The sequence below is a fragment of the Argentina anserina genome, chromosome 1 (genome assembly GCF_933775445.1).
Source record: "Argentina anserina chromosome 1, drPotAnse1.1, whole genome shotgun sequence".
Lineage (NCBI taxonomy): Eukaryota > Viridiplantae > Streptophyta > Magnoliopsida > Rosales > Rosaceae > Argentina > Argentina anserina.
The window spans coordinates 4176536-4192352 of record NC_065872.1 but is presented as its reverse complement, the minus strand read 5'-3'; the positions used below and the strand labels follow the sequence as shown (position 1 = coordinate 4192352).

At 35.7% G+C, this 15817-nt stretch overlaps 1 protein-coding gene across 1 annotated transcript; it reads right to left on the bottom strand.

The window, feature by feature from the left end:
• Window positions 1-4042: 4042 nt before the first annotated feature.
• Window positions 4043-5047, bottom strand: LOC126788556 (ethylene-responsive transcription factor ERF017). The gene has a single exon (XM_050514559.1). The coding sequence runs from the start codon at window positions 4926-4928 to the stop codon at window positions 4308-4310; it is 621 nt and encodes a 206-aa protein (XP_050370516.1). The 5' UTR covers window positions 4929-5047; the 3' UTR covers window positions 4043-4307.
• Window positions 5048-15817: the final 10770 nt, after the last annotated feature.

The following is a 15817-nucleotide window of genomic DNA, read 5'->3' as shown; positions in this document are numbered from 1 at the left end:
CAGATGACGCTCAACAACCGTCCGATTTGGTCAAACAGTGGCCAAACAGTCAGATCGGACGACTGTTGAGCGTCACCTGGTGCTCAACAGCTGACCAAGTGATCAACACTCCTGATCGATTGTGTGCCAACAATAGGTGTCTTATCTTTCCATGATATGATAATTTTGTATTGAACTTGTACACTTTCTTGTGCATATATAAACAAATTCGAGTTTCCAATCTCGATGAAGAAAAAAGGAGGAAGGAAATTAGAAAATACATAATTACATATAGGGTAAACTTGCCAAAAAGTGAAATGATGACCCTAACTTTTCGCATTGTCTTACATAATTATATACCATTAAAAAATTAGTTGCAAAATATCGTTGCAAATTTCATATGATACAACTTTTATGTTAATTTTATATGATTTGAGCCTAATTATATATTATTTTCTCATTTCTTTGACAACTAACTCATTATGTTCTTCGTAGACAAATATTAAAAATAAACAAATAGTTTTAAAAAATATAAAAGAAAGATTAAGAATAAGTAGTATATCTACTCAATAAATGAAGAAAAAAGGGGGAAGGAAATTAGAAAATATAATAAAATAATTAGGGATTATTGGACAAATATATGTGCAAAGTACAAACTAAAGAAAAAGATGAGTTAGTAAATTGGGCCCAAAGAATAATAGAAATAGAATAGATATGATTGAAGTAACGTGAATTGATACATTGAGCTAATGGAAGGTGGTAGTGAGTTAGAATCAATCTATTTGCCAACTAAAATCACTCAAAGTTTGATACAAAGAGACACTTTCACAATATTAATATAAGTAGTTGGTGTATATGTAGGGTCTCAAAATTTGACGGCCCTGAGACTTACACATAACGTGCAAGTTGCAATACATAACGTGCAAGGATTTGACTGGAATCAGTAACAGCTAACCATCTTCCTCCGCCCCGATGTGAGCTAAAACTTGCAACACGAAGCTTGTGAATTGCTCAATTGAAGGGCAGCCGATACAAGTTGAATGATCCAAAGAGGGACATATATATGGTTTTCAGAAACGAAACTATCCTTCATCTTCACATCCTTCAGATTTAGACTAGTCAGGACTCAGAAATGTTGCATTGAGAATGGCCTGGGGTATGCCGTACGTACGTAGTACGTAGTATCACTATTATATATGTGCTTACAGCCGGATCGATCACTATCATTTTTCTTTGAATGCTGATATCTAGCTCTCTGACGCATCTACCAACTGCAAAATTCAACTACTCATCTGTTCTAGCTAGCCTCACAATCATATCTCAAGCTCATTCGAACCCAAATATCTAATTCCAAAAGCTTCTCTCTCTCTCTCTCTCTCTCTCTCTCTCTCTCTCTCTCTCTCTCACAACCTTTCAAACAGCTTGTTCAAAGTACAAATTAATTAAGTTAATGAACGACGGCCTAGGTTGTCATCACCATGATGCCATGGTCAGCAGAGCTGTAGAGTTTCCATTGTCATCGAACTCTAGGTAGGTAATGTTATGGACGCATGTAAAATTGTTCATATTTTATTTTAATTTTGGTGTTAAACACTTCCAAAGCGTTAGCTACGACATATGATACTTCAGAAGTGAGGAAGACAATGAAAATGTGAACTAGTGAATACTAACCTGGAAAACCTACATTCAATTGACATGTATTCTTCTCAACATGCTCTATTATGTTATAGAAAAATGTTTTAGCGTCATAATATGACGTTAGATCTGGCGCCGTAATCTTAAGTGGCATATTACGTCATCTTGCTATATCAGCAATTACAATAATTACAAAATGTTCTTTTTGAATGAAAAGACAATTGTATCCTTATTAATTAAACGACTTTATATTATTATAAAAAATTTTGTTCTTTTTTATATCATTTATTTATTCAAAATGTAATAAAAATACGATATATACAAAATATGCTTGAAATATATAGATATATATGTATGTGCGTGCGCAGGCCAGATATATAATTTCTCAGCTAAGGAGGTCCGCGCCAATAGTTTTGGTGTGGATTTCCATTTTTTTCACCACTTTTCGATCGAGTTTCCTCATTTCAACTGTCTAGTATCTAGATAATAATATGTAAATCATCTCCAAGACTAAGACCAGTCTCAGGCCGAAAGACCCAAGCCCAAACTCAATGTGCAACCCTAATGCTTTGATGTTGTGCCGCGAACACCACAAGCACCCCGTCCGGTGATCGTCTGAAAATCTACCGGTAAACTCCATGATGACATGGTACCAGGTATATCGATCTAACCCTATTTCATGTCCAGGTTTAGATAATTTTGTGGTTCTCTTTACTTTATGAAGTGTGAGAAAAATTATTGAAAACAATTTGCTTGTGCATTTCAGACAACTTTCAAAGCTCCTCTTGGAACTGAGTCAACTGACCCAGTTGTAGTGGATTTACAAGGGTGTAGAATAAAACGTCAAAATAAAGTTCTAGTAATAAGTTTGCTAAAGATATCTAAAAGGCATATCTTATGTTTCTATTTTTTTTTATAATCTTCAAATCTATCTGTATAAATAATTTTCACTCAATTTTCTTGTGTAAGTATATTTTCATATAAATGAATATATGTAATGAATAATCATAAAAAAATGGAGGCCTCCTCCAAGTTGAGGTTTAAGTTTCTTGGCCTTAGGCCGGCCCTGAAAGTAGTTATGAGATTTTAGTTTCTCTTGTGGTAATTACCTCACCAAGTTATGTTTAATTTTACAGGAATGCGTTGGTAAAGAAAAATGCTCGTTCAACGTCTCCGGTGACAAATTTGACTCTAACAAATTGCGGTGACATTGTCAAGAGATTCGCGGTGGAGGCAGTTTGCTAGATTTCTAATTTTAAAAGATTAGGAAGTTAAGTTAGAGTATTTCTGTTAATTACTTTAGGATGAGATCAGCTTAATACCTAGCGATTGCTTAATGTGGAGTAGTGTAGGTTAGGGATTTTGGCATTTTGGATTTTTATAGGCACATTTTGGAAAAAGAAGTGAAACATCTTGTTTCAATATGTTTAGCTATATGGATATCTTAATCACCTTGGCTTCTTTTATCATTCTTTTCTTAAGAGAATCGTATGTCATACAATTGAAAATTTGAAACTATTATAATGCCATTGTTAGTGGATCATTCTTTAGAAACCTTCGGGTATGAGGTTGATAAGTTAGTGATAATGAGTCTAACTTGATGTATCTTAACTGGAACATACACCACTCTATAATTTATTTCAATCAGCAGGAAGGAATGGCTCTCACATATATGCATAATATATTGTTGACTATTCCCTTAATATATGTTTATGGGATAGATATGTTACTTGCATTATATCATCACCAATAAGCTAATCTATATTATTAATAACTTAAACATGTTTTGTCAACTAAAATACTTGTGAAATTACATTAACACTCTTGCACTATAAGTTAATTTATTTTTTAAAAATAATTCAGAGGTAAAATGTAAATAAAAAATCAAAATTAAATAAAATTTTAGATATTTCCTACTTTTTATGCAGATAATTATCTACTACCACTCTACCAGAATGTTATTATCTAATCGATAATCGTCAATTATCATTTTTTTTATTTAATAAATTATTCTTATACATGTGTTTATCGATGTTTCGAACTAAAATGAAAATAGAAAATCATATAATTGTCGAGTCGATCGCGATGACGAAAAATACGGACTCTTTCCAAATGGATATAATGAAATGAAAGCGACTCCTTTGTTCGTATATAACTGTAGGATTTGGACTGGTGGGGTGTCGTGGGCCTTTGAATATGGATTGAAGCATGAATGTGGGGGGTTCTTGTGGGCCTGTGGATCTCGATCCGTGATTATCTTAATGGAATCAAAAGTCATGCCTTGTTTAACACGTGCACCTGTAATAGACTGTAATCCATGTCGCTCGGAGACTCGCAAGTGCTTCTGGAATTGCAATTTGCAAACGCATTATGAACCTCAACTGAATTATTATGAACATCAACTGAGTAATCAATAAGATTATGTGTATAATCAGAACAGAATGAAATATTTGCACTCGATAAATACAATGAATAACACACACTGATAAATCTCTTTGTACTCGAATTACAATAGGTAAGGATGGCCTCACAAAAATTTGGTTCATCCATAACCGGAATATATTGTAATAAGCTCCGGAATCTAAAACTGTCCAGAGCTCCATCGTCCCGGCGAAAGAATATATGTAATAATTTTAATTAGCCACCTTAATTTAATTAATTAATTGATTAAATTAAAGTGTTGCCTATGGTCCTTAGAAATTCCAGAGGAACGACTCCTGAGCTAAACTCTCTTCACCGTAATCGACGGTTGGTGTTTGAGGTGCCGGAGTGAAAAACTGACCGTTGAGATCGTCAAAACCCGGGAACAATCCATACTCCGACGCATAGTTACCAGAACCAAACGTCCTAAACAAGTCGGAAAACGTCCCGTCGTTTTGGTTTACCGTGACGCTAAAGTCACTAGCACTGTCCATGAGAAGGGTCCCACTCCCACCCGAGACCGACGGCGACTCCTCCGTCCGCTGCTCCGACATGGACAAATCCGAGTGACTCCTCGGCGGAGGATTCGCCTCGTTATTCGCAAACCTAGCTGCCTCTGCCTGGATCTCGGCGGGGGTGAGGCTCCGGCCGGCGGAGATGTCGGGAGGGTTGTCGGGGAAGTTGAACTTAGCGGTACGGCCACGAAGACAGAACAAGGCCGCGTCGAAGGCCCGCGCCGCCTTCTCGGGGGTGTCGTAGGAGCCCAACCAGATGCGTTCGCGGCTGTTGGGGAGGCGGATCTCGGACACCCATTTGCCCCACTTGCGTTTCCGGACACCCTTGTACTTGGCGTCGCTCTGCTCCGACGGCTTCCCGATCGATTGCTTCACCATAAATAAAAGTATGAGCTTGGGTTAGATTGAGTTGAAAGAGAGAAGTTGGGTATCGTTGTTGGGTTTTGGTTAAAGACTGAAGAGGTGATCGACGTTTGTTGTTTGGTTGGGAGTGAGTGATGATTCTGATCTGAGTTAGGTTTGCGGCTGAGAGTGGTATAAATATGAGAGGGTTTTTGACTGGGGACTGTGGCGGGTCAACAGAGTGGAGGCGCGTAAGGACGACGGGGATAGTGAGTACAGATGGCGAGTCGAGGGAAGCTGAGAAATGTGATCACGCGGGGAGAGAGATAGACTGGACTGTGGAGTGGTTAACCATGGGGTTTGGAAGCACGTGTATTTTATATTTTTCCTCGTGCTCTTATTTTAGTCTGTGTTTTTTTTTTGGTTGCGCACCAAATTTTGTAGAGAAGGGATCGATTGAGTTGTCTACTTCAGTTTTGAAAGGAAGTGGCAACGTGCACCTTGTGGTCCCTTGATTTCCGATGAAGTGCAAATTATCCAAAGGGAATGAATGGCATTGCTTGAGTTTGATGAAAGATGGTTTTGGGGGTTCGATCAATTGTAGGGGTGGAGTAATCTGTCTCTAGATCTTTTTCAGACTAGGTATATGTATTTTGGTTATGAACTGAATCAAGCTAGGAAAAGAGTGGATGTGGATGTGTTCAATGTACATGCATGATGCACCTAAGTTCAACCATTTTTCACGCAATACATGAGGTAAAAACCGGTGGGATTATTGATTGGCTAGTGATAAAGAGAAGTGCCTTCTACCGATTCGAAATGTTTAGTTGCTTGAGCTAAATTTTACAGATTGGCTGAATCCATAAGAGAAGAGACTCATGAGCGACATATGAGATCTAGATATGCAGTCTTTTATTTTTGGTATGTTTAATTACAAAATTTATCAGAAAGGAAGCTGTTCGTGGGACGTTTTGTAGCAAGCAATATAATGAGAAGCTGTTCAACTATAATTCTTTTTAGGAAGGTACTAATCTCGATCAAGATTTATATCTGGAAATCGCTAAACACCCTAGTTGATCAGTATGTAGCTTTACACACATCGATCAATATCATATCAACAACCACATTGTACATCAAATACTGTCACGCCTAAGCACTCAGAGACCGTTTACCATCCCTCCGTGGTTAAACATAGCGCAAACAGGAATATTATAATTTACGACATGTCTTTCACTGTATATAATAAGATAATATCCAAAGTCCGTGAACTATTCAGAACCTAGCTACTTGTTTTATGAGAGTAAACAAATTAAGGACATTGTATATCACGAATTAGATATATAAACGATTGAAAAAGGGAAAAGAAATGGAATAAAGTATACTAGGAACAAATTGCCAAAAGAACGTATATTAAGAACAAGGATTCTGCCCGTACCCACCCCCCACAATAGTGAAAGCTAGGAAACCAAATTGTAACATTTTTAATTTTAGTTCATGATGTCTGCAGGCATTGTATATTAAAACGCAATATACCTATACATTATGGAAGACATGTGTTTCATACTTTCCATATTGTAAACAAAGCCATGCTGAGTCCAAAACCGTGAATACCACGTCTTTTATGATGGTCTGTCGCCTGTGGTAAGCTTATCAGCAGCTTCCAGTGAGATAGATAGATAACACATTCTTTTTTAACCCAGAAAACATGCCAGATTCTGACTCCGCAGAAGCTGCTGCTAGAACCTGCCCGTGCTCACATCCATACTAAAGGGCGAAGGTCTCCAACCAAGGTAAGGTCTATTTGTTTGTACGAGCCTTTTTTAGACGAGAAGGGAAAAAAAGCACGCGTGGTCCGGTTTCATATTGGCTTTTCATACGCATGGCAGCTAAAATTCAAAAACGTCGTGGACGGAGGCATCGATCGAGCAGTGTCAGCAGTCAAGTTGATCATCCTTTCGGGACGTACGTAGAAATTACTGTAAAGCTAGCATGCAAATGGTTTTGTATTGTGTATTGCCAGTTCATTTTTCAGTCAAGTTAATATTTTTTTATAAGTTATTAGTCATAATTAACGAGCTATTCGAGCAGCAGCCATATATAGATGTCATATATAGCATGGGTCAGCTGATTCATAAGCATATATAGGTAAATTAAAACATTCTCAGCTATCGGAAAGTAGTGTCAACGTAGTTGAAATGGTGAAGATATATTGGCCTCCATGTGTTGATGAAGTTCAAAGGAACTCAAAGGTCAAGTCTGGCCAGTTTAAAAGGAAGAAAATGCAGTTTCCTAGTCCGGTTAGGAAAGCCTCTTTTCACGGTGGTCTCTTGACTTAGATGTCGAATTTCTTACTTTTATAATTTCTGTTTTTATAGATAGGATGAGATATATTTGGAAGGATGTTTTCAAATATATTTTCATATTTATTTAAGAGTTATTTTTGAATAAATATTCCTTTCTAGTTATCTAATTTTTAGAAAGGTTTTATGGGTTAGATGTTATCTTATTCTAGACGATAGGGTGGACGGACTAGAAAGGAATATTTATTCAAAAATAACTCTAACCCATAAAACCCATAAAACCTTTATATATTTATTCAAAAACTTCATATATATATATATATATATATATATATATATATACAGTTTCTATTCAGAGTGAACCTTCACTCTGAACCTACAGAGTGAAGTTTTAATTTTGGCACACTTTTCGGTCATATTTTTTCAACATAAGTCATTCAATATTTAGGTATGCTATTCAAGATCATCTCTAAAAAATTTCATCCAATTTAACAATGGTTTAAGCTTTCAAAATCGAGATTTACGCGAACGGTTCACGTTGAACAGTTTTAATTCGTTCATTGATTTAATCTAATTTCAATACCTTAGCAATATCCGAATTGGATGAAATTTTGTATAGATGATCTTGAATAGCATACCTAAATATTGAATGACTTATGGTGAAAACAATTGACCAAAAACTGTGCCAAAATAAGAACTTCACTCTATAATTTCAGAGTGAAGGTTCACTCTGGATAATGACTGATATATATATATATATATGCTAGGGTTGCCGCACGGAATATATACACAGAGATAGTGATACCGAGACAGAGAGGAAGAAATAGATAGTATTTTAGTAGGTGTGAGTGTGAGCACAGTCCATGAGATACTAGATCATCCTTAGTGGCAAGAGACCTTCGTGGCTTCAAGTTCTTCGTGGCTTCAACAACTTCCATGGCGTTATCGTCCTTCGTGGCAACAAAGACCTTTGTGGCTTTGTAATATATTTGATTGTGTTCTTCAAGTGTGAAGTAATTTTACTTTTGAGAATTATAGTTACAATTGATCATACGTCGTCTTTGTAATGATTTATCCAATAGTAAGGTAAAATTTATTTTATATATTCGCTACTTATCTCTTAATCATTCTATCTAGTATTTTCACTTGGCATCAAAGCAGGTGTTGGTGGTGTCCGGTAGATCTAGCTAAAGATGGAACGAAATGGGTTGAATCAACTGCCTTTGATCAAAGGAATGGATTTTGCTCAATGGAACTTCAAATGAGATTATTCATTTATGGCATTGATTTTCAAGCATGGAGGAGTGTGGAACGTGGATGGAAACTCCCAGAAATTGCTACTGATGGAAAGATTCCATAAGGGTCTTCACCGAAATTAAAGGATGAAGATGATTAGGATGAAAAAGAGATCAAACTCAGTGAAGCAAATCACAAAAGCCTGAAATGCTCTTTATGCTGCTCTAAGCAGAGATGAAAAGAAGAAGGTTCAAAATTGTGTTACCACCAAACAGGTTTGGGATAAATTATGTGTTCTTCATGAATGTAATGATGTTGTAAAAGAACAAAGGTTACAACAATACTAATATGAAATTGATGCATTAAAAATGAGAGTTGATGAAACTATTGATGATTTCTATGCTTGTTTTACTGGTCTTTCTAGCTTGTGTGAAAGCTTGGGACGTCCTTTAAAGGAATATAATATTGTCAGGAAAATTTTGAGATCTCTTCCAAAGAAGTACAAGATAAAAAAGACGACAATTCAGGAGAAATACAACTTGAACGAATATTTAGTAGATTTGTTGATCAGGAATCTGAAAACTTGGGAAATAGAACTTGAAGACGACGAAAAACCTAAAGGTACGAGTTCAAAAAATATTGCTTTAAAAGTTTCTAAGGAGTCTGAAGAGTCTGAGCATAATGAGTTATTTTTGTTAACGAAAGAGTTTAGACGTATTATAAATCAAAGAAACTTGAATTCTAATGGGCGAAATAACTCCAATTCTAAAAGGAGGTTTAATGGAAATAATAAGAGTATTGAAAAACAAAATGATAATTATTTTTAAAAGAAAAATAAAACTAGAAATAGTAGTAATGAAAATTATCGTGGTGAAAAGGATCGTTGTTATGATTGTGGTGGCTATGGCCACATTGCTTTTGACTGTGCGAATAGAAAGTCTGATTCTGGGAAAAAAAGCGTACAGATCTTCATGGAGCGATGAGGAAGGAGATCATTCCTCGAACGGAAACAAAACTTTTGCACTCGTGTCTTATTTCTCTCTTGATTATTCAGATTTTGACCAGAACAACTAAGAGGATGCAGAAGATGACTATGAAGGTGAAGAAGAGGATGATCTATTCGAATATCAAGAGAAAGACATAAAGCTTGCTGAATTAATCTCCAAGAAAAATGAAATGTTGAAGTGCCAAGTTGAAAGATTACAAGAGGATAAACAAGCATGGGAGATTGAAAAGAATGAAAAACAGAGAAGTTAGTGTTAACATGAACAATGAAGATTCGGAAATTGATAAAAAGCGTCTACTTGCCAAGATCAAGGTGCTTCAAGCTGAGGTAATTGGAAAAGATATATTTGTTGATTTACTTAATTCTAAAATTGATGAATTACAGGGCTTGCTTGAAAAATCGAAAAACAAGTATGGGAAGTTTCAGGTGAGCTCACAAGCATTATTTGACATCTTAAGCTTAGGAAAGAGTTACTATGAGAGAACTGGTCTTGGATACCATGGTGAGTCTCCTTCTAAGTCAAGTTTTTATTCTAACAATATGAATGATGCAACATGGTCTCCTTCAAATTATGAAATTAGACTAAAGGTGGGAAATATTAAGGGGTTTAGAACATCTTCAGAAACAAAGGTAAGTGAGTCAAATTTAAAATTTGAAAAAGATATCAAAGATATTCAAAGTAAATTGGAACAACACAGTTAGTTTGTACATGATATATCTCATTTTGTTGGATTGTCTAAATCATATAAAGATACTGAGAAGAGTTCTACTGGGGTACATAGTACTCATGGCAAAAAGGTTTGGAAGAAAAAAGAGCATCAGAAATCCATTGACATTTTTTTTTGTAATTTTTGTTGCATTGATATTGATTATGAAACTAACAGTATAGAAACTAAGTGTAATGTTGTGCTTACTGCCTTATCTGCTAGACATGCAGACACTTGGTTTATTGACAGTGAATGTCAATATACCAATTGTACTCATGGCTAAAAGGTTTGGAAGAAAAAAGAGCATCAGAAATCCATTGACATTTTTTTTGTAATTTTTGTTACATTGATATTGATTATGAAACTAACAATATAGAAGCTAAGTGTAATGTTGTGATGACCGCCTCATGTGTTAGACAAGCAGACACTTGGTATATTGACAGTGAATGTACACATCACATGTGTGGAAACAAAAATTAGTTTTTTGACTTAAATGAATCATGTGTGTCAGGTGCAGTTACACTCAGATATGGAAGAAAGGCAGAGATTAAAGGAAAAGGATAAAAAAAATCTCAAGATCTTGCTTGTCTTACTATTGTTATGTATGCTGAAGGGCTTTCTACTAATCTCATTAGTGTTAGTCAATTGGCAGATAATTATGAAGATGTTTGGTCTAATAAACGTCGTTGTGTTGTCTTTGATAAGGATGGTGAAGTTGTGATTGGAGGAAAAAAATCAGGGGATAATTGCTATCATGTTTCTTTTGATGTTAAATCTAATGATTCTCAATCTTGTTACAGGACTAGTTCTGTTGAAGAAACCATAGAGCTATGACATAAACAACTTGGACACTTCAACTTTCAAGACTTAAACTGTCAAACCAAAAATTGGTAAGAGGTTTACTAAATTTGAATGGACATACTGATATTATTTGTGGAGGATATAAAACAGGTAAACAGACCCGAGCAAGTCATAAGGTGGTGAACGTCTCACTGTCGATTCAACCTCTATAATTACTCCATATGGATTTGATGGGGCCATATGCAACTTCGAGTATGGGAGGTAAAGTATACACCTGTGTTGTAGTTGATAATCATTCTTGTTTTACTTGGGTTGATTTCTTAAAAGATAAAAATGATACTTTTGATTCTTTTTCAATTTTGAGTAAACGTCTTTTGATAGAAAAACAACTAGAGAATTTTCAAATTGGTAAAATTAGATCTGATAATGGAATTGAGTTTTAAAATTCAAAGTTTGCTAAATATTATCGAGATCACGGTGTGTTTCATGAGTTTTCAGCTCCTATAACTCCTCAACAAAATGGAATTGTTGAACATAAGAATAGATATGTTCTAGAGATGGCTTGGGTTATGCTTCATTTTGCAGATCTTAGTGAGAATTTTGAGCTGAGGCGGTCAATACAGCATGTTACATTGGAAATAGGGTTCTTCTTCGTTCGGGGACCAAGTGCACTCCTTACGAACTATGGAAAGGTAAAAAGCCAAATGTAAGTCATTTTCATATTTTTAGTAACCCTTGCTATATCTTAAAGGATCGTGAACGTCTTGCAAAATTTGCTCCAAGGGCAGTTGGTGGTATATTTCTTGGTTACTCTCTTGATAGTCGTGCCTATAGAGTTTATAATAAGGAAACTATAACGATTATGGATTCTATTAATGTTACAATTGATGATAATGCTGACTTGTCTAGTTTGTCTGACTCTGCTTTACCCCGTGCAAATGATCAAAGTAATTATATATAGGATGAGTCAAAAGAGGTTGATACAAACTTACAACCTGCAACAAAGTATAGAACTAGATTTAAACAAGTTCGTAAAGATCACTCGACTGCGGATATTATTGGTGATATTGGAGAAGGTATGCAAACTACGGGATAAACAGTTGGCTCTCTTACTAAAAATGAAGACGGTTCTGAAAGCGCTACCTCCGAGTTTGTTGAGATTAATAAAGCTTTAGTGTGTTTTGTTAAAGAAAATGTTAAAGAGACTAACAAACTCACATGTTTCGAGTTTGTGTATTTGATTGAACCTAAAAATATTAAAGAGCCTCTTCTGAACGATGACTGGATAAATGCAATGCAAGAAGAGTTGAATCAATTCGAAAAGAATGAGGTATGTATTCTCGTTCCTAGACCTGAAAATACTAATGCTATTGGTACTAAATGGATTTTCAAGAATAAGATGGATGAACATGGTACAATTACAAAGAACAAAGCCAGATTGATTGTTCAAGGGTATTCACATGTTGAAAGGTTTAGATTTTGACGAGACGTTTGCTCTTGTGGCTCGGTTGGAATCTATCCGACTTCTGCTAGCCATTGCTTGTCACCGCAGGTTCAAACCTTTTCAAATGGATGTCAAAACAATGTTCTTAAATAGTGAAGTTCAAGAAGAGGTTTTCGTCGAACAACCAACTGGTTTCAAAGATGTTCATCATCTTGAGTATGTTTGGAAATTCAAAAAGACTGTTTACGGTCTTAAACAAGCTCCTCGTTCATGATTCACTTGTTAAAGTATTTACTTAGGTCATGACCAAAGAGTTTTGAAATGAGTATGTGTGGTGAACTTACGTATTTTCTTGGGTTACAAATTAAACAAAACCCAAAGGGTAGTTTTTTTTTCTCAGTCTAAATATGCCGAAAATCTTATTAAGAAGTTTAATATGACTACAAAAAAATATGTTAGTACTCCTATGAGCACTTCTACTAAGCTTTGTCATGATGAAGATGGTAAGTCTGTTGATCAAACCAAATATCGTAGTATGATTTGTAGCTTGCTTTATCTCACTACTAGTCATCCAAATATTTCTTATAATGTGGGTGTTTGTGCCAGGTTTCATGCCAATCCTAAGGAATCTCATTTGGAGGCGGTTAAATGCATTATTCGTTATATTTCTAGTAGTACAACATGTGGAGTTTTTTATACGTATGATACTAATGATGAAATTGTAGGCTATTCAGATGTAGATTGGGAAGGTAATTTGCAAGATCGGAAAAGTACTAGTGATGGGTGTTTCTTTGTGGGTAAGAATTTAGTTGTCTGGCCGAGTAAGAAACAAAATTGTACCTATATGTCTACAGTTGAAGCATAATATGTCGCTGCATGTAGTTGTTGTACTCAAATGCTTTGGATGAAAAACATGCTTAAAGATTATGGTATCCTGCAAGGAAAACTTGTTATATTTTGTGATAATACGAGTGCAATCAATATATCTAAGAATCGAGTTCAGCATACTAGGACTAAACATATCAACATTCGTTATCATTTCATACGTGAACTAGTTGACAAAAATTTACTTGCTCTAGAATTTGTTTCTACATAACATCAATGGGTTGACTTGTTCGCAAAACCATTGGATACATAACGCTTCCTGACCTTGCGTAATGCCATTGACATTTGTTCTCAATATTGAAACAAATAGTAAGTTTGGCACTCACTGTTCTCAATATTGGTTCTCAATATTGGTTCATAGTTCTTGATCAAAAATGGCCTTGTATGAGTATTTAATCTTTATTGTATCATTCATTGTTTTAATCGACATTGTTGCTTTGGATCTTTCTTTTTGTTCTATCTAATGTGGTTTAACTTTATTAACCTTTGTTTGAATCACTTATACACGTACTTTATAGTGGTAGAACAATTTTGAGTTGATTCACCTAATCAGGTGCATGTGTAGTTAAATATCAGTACTTATTGTTGACTGCATATGTGAAAAAAAAATTTAATTAAATATGTGTTGCATGTAGTCTTTGGCCAGGCTAGTTCTACATCTCAAGAAATTGACTAACTACTCGATGTCTAGTGGAATAGATTAGTTTGGTCACCCCGGTGGTATATTTCCTAGTTCTGGCGGATAAATAGACCTTGAAACATCCTTGTTATGTTTAATACTCTAAATTCAACTGACTTATGAGTTATTGTCCTCTCTCCACCGGGTGTGACATTGGCTAAACTAGTGTTATAAAGGGAAGAGTCGATTTATATTGCTTGTGAATTTAATCACTTTTCTAAATTCATCCCTATTTTGAAGTACCACTTCTTGCACATCACTACACCACTTTGGCTAATACTGTTGCATATTGCTCGATTTACTAGAATGTATCGATTAATAAAGTCTATTGGTATGTTCTCTTGGATGGTTCTAGATTATAACACTATTTTCCTATGGCTAAAAGTGTTGCTCGAACTATGTGCTAATTACTTTGTGTGTGGGCACTATCTTTACTTGTTTCTTGACACCCTCGCACGCGCAAGGTAAGGGCTGTCTGTCCCCCCATATATGTGATTCAGGCTCGATGAATGCGTGACGGGGTGTCGCTTTTCTTTCTTTTTGCATCGGTGATTTTATTTTGTTACTGGGTAGAGTCAGCGAAAGAGAATGAAGAACATGAAACAAATAATATTCAACTACGCGTGAAAGGTAGTACCACAGGTAATCGCGGGGAATAAATTAGATTGTTGCATCACCTACACTGACGCAATCTCATGAGATAAGAACCATTGCGTCATCGATATACCGGCGGTCAGTCTGATCGGTTCATTACCGTCCGGACTCCATTCGAGTGACCACCGCCTCCGCCCGGTTGATCAATGATCTTGTTCTACTGCGAAATATCGTTCTAACAAATAACACACGAAGGCGTACGTCTATCGAACCAATAATGGCACTATCAAGTCTCACTGTTTGAAAACCTTCTATATCGCTGACATAGCTATAGGAGTAAAGCTGGAGATATCTGTAGTATAACTGCGACAAAGATATCGAATACGACCACAGCAATAGGCAGCTCGACCGGCCACACGTATCTGGAAGAAGTTACTGAAGATTGTTGAATGTTAACTTATAGACGCAAATTAAAGTTAGCAAACGATTAATATTGGACTATGAAATTAAATCATCACTGCCATTAAACTGAACTGCAGAAGACAAATTGCTTGATTTGTATTAGTGTAGAGTACGTAGTTCGCGAGACAAGTGTTTTTCTGCGGTTGTAATCTCCCATATCACGGACAAATTCAAGAATAGAAATGTCAATCTTTAGTTCAGGGTATGAATCATGGTTTACTTTAGTTAGCTATCATCATAGAAATGGCTCTAGGATTTGATCGATGTACAAATTAAACGAAGTTGGAAAGAGAAATTACGTACTATAGCCTAATAGCCTTCATCATACGCGCGTATATATACATACATTCATGGTTTCACCATGCCAAGTCAATATTGCACGCATGGCAACGACATAAAATTCTAAGTACGTCGTGAACTACAGTTAGTCGAACATCGATCCATAGATGGACACATTTAAACATGCATGCAAAAAATAAAATTTTCACTTTCAATACTGATTCATATTTGTATTTATTAATAGATTTTCCAAGTCATAAACAAGGAGCTAAAACGTAGCTTTTGATAGCTACATATAAATGTCCTTATTATCGAGTACCTGCCATACATATGTGCATGCGTCAGCTTTAATATAAGAAGACAAAACACTCCCCATCGAAAAGTGTCAACTGGGAAGAGGCTAGAGAGTCGTATATAATTATATATATATATATATACGGAGCTTTTCAGGTGCGGATGTCCGTACCTTAAGCTAAGATACGGATTTTCATTTTTTATCAACTTTATCGAGTTTTCACATCTCCACCGTCCA

Bases quoted from the DNA above. Each gene is read 5' to 3' on its own strand.
- LOC126788556 (XM_050514559.1), bottom strand. From the start codon at position 4,928: ATGGTGAAGCAATCGATCGGGAAGCCGTCGGAGCAGAGCGACGCCAAG.